This window comes from Adelges cooleyi, unplaced genomic scaffold, assembly GCF_023614345.1.
Source record: "Adelges cooleyi isolate 19-005CV unplaced genomic scaffold, UGA_ACOO_1.1 ACOO_flye_CR_arks_rails_tigmint_CR_PRNA_191, whole genome shotgun sequence".
Classification (NCBI taxonomy): Eukaryota; Metazoa; Arthropoda; class Insecta; order Hemiptera; family Adelgidae; genus Adelges; species Adelges cooleyi.
In genome coordinates, this window is record NW_026095851.1 from 177,074 (window position 1) to 181,181 (window position 4,108).

Genomic DNA, 4,108 nt, shown 5'->3' on the forward strand with positions numbered 1-4,108 from the left:
CAACATGCTCTCTGTCGATTTTAATAAATGTATATTAACTTTAAATGATCAAATATTAGAAGATCTAAACAGCTTAAGTTTTAAAACATGATGTGTCCTGGCCCAGATGCAACGCCAAGTATAATATTTAGACAACAAAATACTTTTTAATATGTACTATTCGAAATTTTCCTATGATTAGAATTATGGAATTAGTCGATACATTTCATAAAATAGTACTACATTTAAATAGTTTGTGTGAAATATCCAAAGACCTACGATTAGATGTATATTTTGTATATATTTATAATTATTGTAATCGAATTATTGTCATTATTCGGATCGTCAAGGCACCGGTATCATAGAAACCACGGTTTGTTTCATTATGGAACATAGTTTGTCTTAGTTGTGTTTTCACATGTCATAATTTATTCGCATAATATATAAATTGTGTATCCATTGTTTTTTCATTTTTACCTATAATAAAAATGAGTGACTTCAAGTCCTTCGAGGGACACCTCGCTGAAGCGAAGCCAGCGTTGTCTGGAAAACGTGGAAGGTCGGTTGATGATTAACTCTGAAAATTATTATAAAAATTATTTGGTTTTTCTCATGTTTGCAGATCCGACGACGGTGGACCGGATTATTCGCTTCCGCCGCCGTTTAAAATGCATAAACCCGAAGACCCGCATGCTTCTTGCACAGCTATCATTGCTGAACTCAGAGAACAAATAGCTAAGATGCAACAAACGTCGAAGCAAAAAGATGCGCAAATTTTTATGAAAGATAAATTGGTAAGTAGAAATTTACACCGGCTCCGGTAGGGCTCGAACGAACGAAGGAGATTCCATCCTGAATTTTTCTTTTCTTTGATAGATTTTCGTTCTGAAAGCAAAACGTTTCGCCGCCGAAACTGAGCTTCGCAAAAAGATGGACTCCGAAAAAAAAGTTCATAACAGGAAAGCGGAAATGTTAACGAATAAAGTCCAAACACTACAAAACGAAGTTGACGCTTTGACCAAAAGCAACCCCAAACTGAGTGGAAAGTGCGGCGGCAAGGCGAAATAAATTCCATATGGGTAGCTACTACCAACTTTATATTTGTTTACGGCGTGGTGGTAAACGTATAATATTTGGTAACCATGTATTTATTTTGTAGTGATATTTATATATATATTAATATTTAAATATCGTAAAAAGGATTACACTTTGAATATAAATTCAATGTGTAATCCTTTTTCTTGTACACAAGTTAACCTTGTATAATATTTTGTGATATAAAAAATTTTGTGTTTTTATGTTTTGTATATAATTATTTTCAATTGTTTAATTATGTTGTACTTGTGACTGTGTGATGTTGTACTTCAAACTTTGTTAAAATGTAAAATGTATTAATATGTATTAAATGAATTTGTATTCTTATAACCTATCTAATATTGTCATGCTGTGTAAAAAAATAAATTATGTGATTTGAAAATGAAAGTTATTTTTCGGTCGTTATTAGATATCTTAGGAGAATAAGTATAGATCATTTTTTTTTTTTAATAATCGATGAAATCTTTTGATAATAGTATATTGCCGCTGCGACGGGCTGGTGAGCTTTCCGCGCGCGCCGCGGCCTGGTCGCGCCGACCGCCTGCCCCGTTCCGTTGTCCCAGCCGGGCGTCCCGCCACGTGCCGCCGCCTATGGGAACGCAAAATTACCGTATATTATTGAAAATTATTTGTAGAACGGACACACTGTGATAGCCGTTATTTACCTTAAAAAAATACTTATTTTAATTTTTGGAAAACAATTTTTTTTTTGAGAAAAAACGATCGTCTAAACGGATAACATCAAATTGAGTCCATCCTACTTTTAGTTATTTGAATTGAGTCCTGTTTATTATCTTAATATGTTTGATTTTATTACGTAGATAAGATCGTAAGCATAGTGTCCTTTGCTATTATTAGTAGGGAATTTGGACGGACTATATTGAATTGAGTCCCGAAAAATGGTGTTGGTAAAATAAAGCTGGTGGCGAAAAATTCAGAAGTTGGGTCTGTCTAAGGAACATAAGTCTAATTCGGAGAAAAGTAGATATCTCAAGTACTTTTTCGGGTTTCCATTTTCAAACGAAAATGACATAGTTGAATGTTTCACGGAAGATTTGATGGTGAACCATGTGATGTGATTTGAATTGACAGTTTCACAGATAACATTTTAGATAATTACATTGACAATGAATTTGGACAGTTTCCCCTTAAAAATTTGGTGTGATTTGTCAGCAAACACTAATCGGACAACTAACAGTTGTGAAAGTTTTCATGCAAAATTAAATGCATTGTTTCACCCAGGACATCCGAATATTTTTATTCTTGTTGACACTCTTCTGGGCATACAGTCAGATACCTACATAAAAATACGAAGCAATGCAACAAAACCATGTAAAAAAAACATTGGAAAAAGAACCATTTTTTACGGGAGCAGATTATCAAACATCAACAAAAATAATTAGCAGATTTGACTATGTGAAATCGGTTTAATTTTAATTTTTACCAGCAACTATTTAAATTTTGACATTATTTTAATTATTTTTAAAAGTTATTAAAATTGAAAAAATTTTTTTTGACCATTTATAAACAGTGTACACAAGCACACACATGTTTTGGGAGACTAATCAGTCAAACTCCATGTGTTGTCTCATGGATAACGCTAATAGACTGAAGGCTCAATTCAAAAAACCAAAAAATATATACTTTTGCTCAATGTATTTTATTTTATATTTTTTTTAGTAACTTCAGGGTTGTAAGCCGTCAAAGATCCATGCTATAAGTCTTATGGGGTGTTTATTATCTCATGTTTTTTTTTATAGTGGTTCAATTTGATGAGAACAATTTTCATTTTTGAAATGGCGGGTTTTTAGGGGTTTTTGTCGATTTTAAAATTTATTTTCTCAAAAACTTGACGTGCTATGACAATATTTTAAACACACATTTGGATTGCTCGCGAAAAAAAAATCTATCGGACAATGTTGGTGTTTCATCGTTTGCACAAAACTCACCCAAATATAACAACAACGCTTAGTTATTCACAAGTAATATTGTCCTTTATCTTTTCTATTGTAGGCGTTTTAAAATCACTTTGACAGGCAAGGTATAATACTACATCTATTAACCAACTTGTCTGAAAGGGGTTCATTTATCAATATGTTTTTGCCATTGAAAAGATCATCGACGAGATGATCTCGAATATGTAATTAACACTACAAATTGCGCCGTTCAAATGGAATAATTTAGGTGTTATATTTTGCACAGTTCAGAGTGTACCACTTAAGTCATTAAAAAAAAGGGTTAAATATAGTAACCGTGTTTATTTATACACATACCTGCACTACTTGATCGATTTGTAAATCAAAATATGATGCTAATACTTAGGCTAAGTGTAACTAGGCTAAAGTCTTTATTGAGATTGTCCGTCACTCTGGATCCAGGGATCACTGATACTCATCTTTGCTACCTATTTATTCGTGTAAATAAACAACAAAGACAATAACAGTAAAGTGTAGTATTTTTGTTTTATAAGGTAAGGCAATAAAATTGAGCAATTTAAAAAAAATATACACACAAAAGTTTCATAGAAGTTTTTATATATTCAAAAAATTACTTGTCACCTTTCAGGTGTTGATGGAGGTAAGTTTTTTAATTAAATTTTGCTAATTTTATTCCTTAATCGATATTCCAATGAATAAAGTAATAATTAACTGGCCAAGTGTCAAGTCATAATACAAATAAAAGAGCAGTGTTGCTGAACTCAGAGGTTATGGACTAAATAAAATGTTTCTGCTGTATATAATAATCATTTTTATGTCATTGGCAATCTCGTGCACTCATGTAAATTTAAAATTTGTTTTTATTAGGTGATATTATAATCTCCCATAATATTTAGTTTATAATCGCTTTGGTCCAATGCTGTTAAAATAGTTTTTTTTAGAAAATCTAAACCGCTTAAATTTTAAAACATGATGTGTCCTGGCCCAGATGCAACGCCATGTATAATATTTAGACAACAAAATACTTTTTAATATGTACTATTCGAAATTCTCCTATGATTAGAGGTATGGAATTAGTCGATACATTTCATATTGAT

The 4,108-nt window shown here is 31.9% G+C and overlaps 1 protein-coding gene across 1 annotated transcript; it reads left to right on the top strand.

Annotated features, from left to right (window-relative positions):
• Positions 1-467: 467 nt before the first annotated feature.
• Positions 468-1,047, top strand: LOC126833149 (uncharacterized). Its single transcript, XM_050564304.1, has 3 exons — positions 468-538; positions 602-773; positions 856-1,047. The coding sequence occupies exons 1-3, from the start codon at positions 468-470 to the stop codon at positions 1,045-1,047; spliced, it is 435 nt and encodes a 144-aa protein (XP_050420261.1).
• Positions 1,048-4,108: the final 3,061 nt, after the last annotated feature.

Excerpts from the sequence above, each read along its gene's own strand:
- LOC126833149 (XM_050564304.1), top strand. The coding sequence starts at position 468 with ATGAGTGACTTCAAGTCCTTCGAGGGACACCTCGCTGAAGCGAAGCCA. Across the intron at positions 539-601 it reads TTGTCTGGAAAACGTGGAAG|ATCCGACGACGGTGGACCGG; the intron begins GTCGGTTGATGA and ends TCATGTTTGCAG. Across the intron at positions 774-855 it reads TTTTTATGAAAGATAAATTG|ATTTTCGTTCTGAAAGCAAA; the intron begins GTAAGTAGAAAT and ends TTTCTTTGATAG.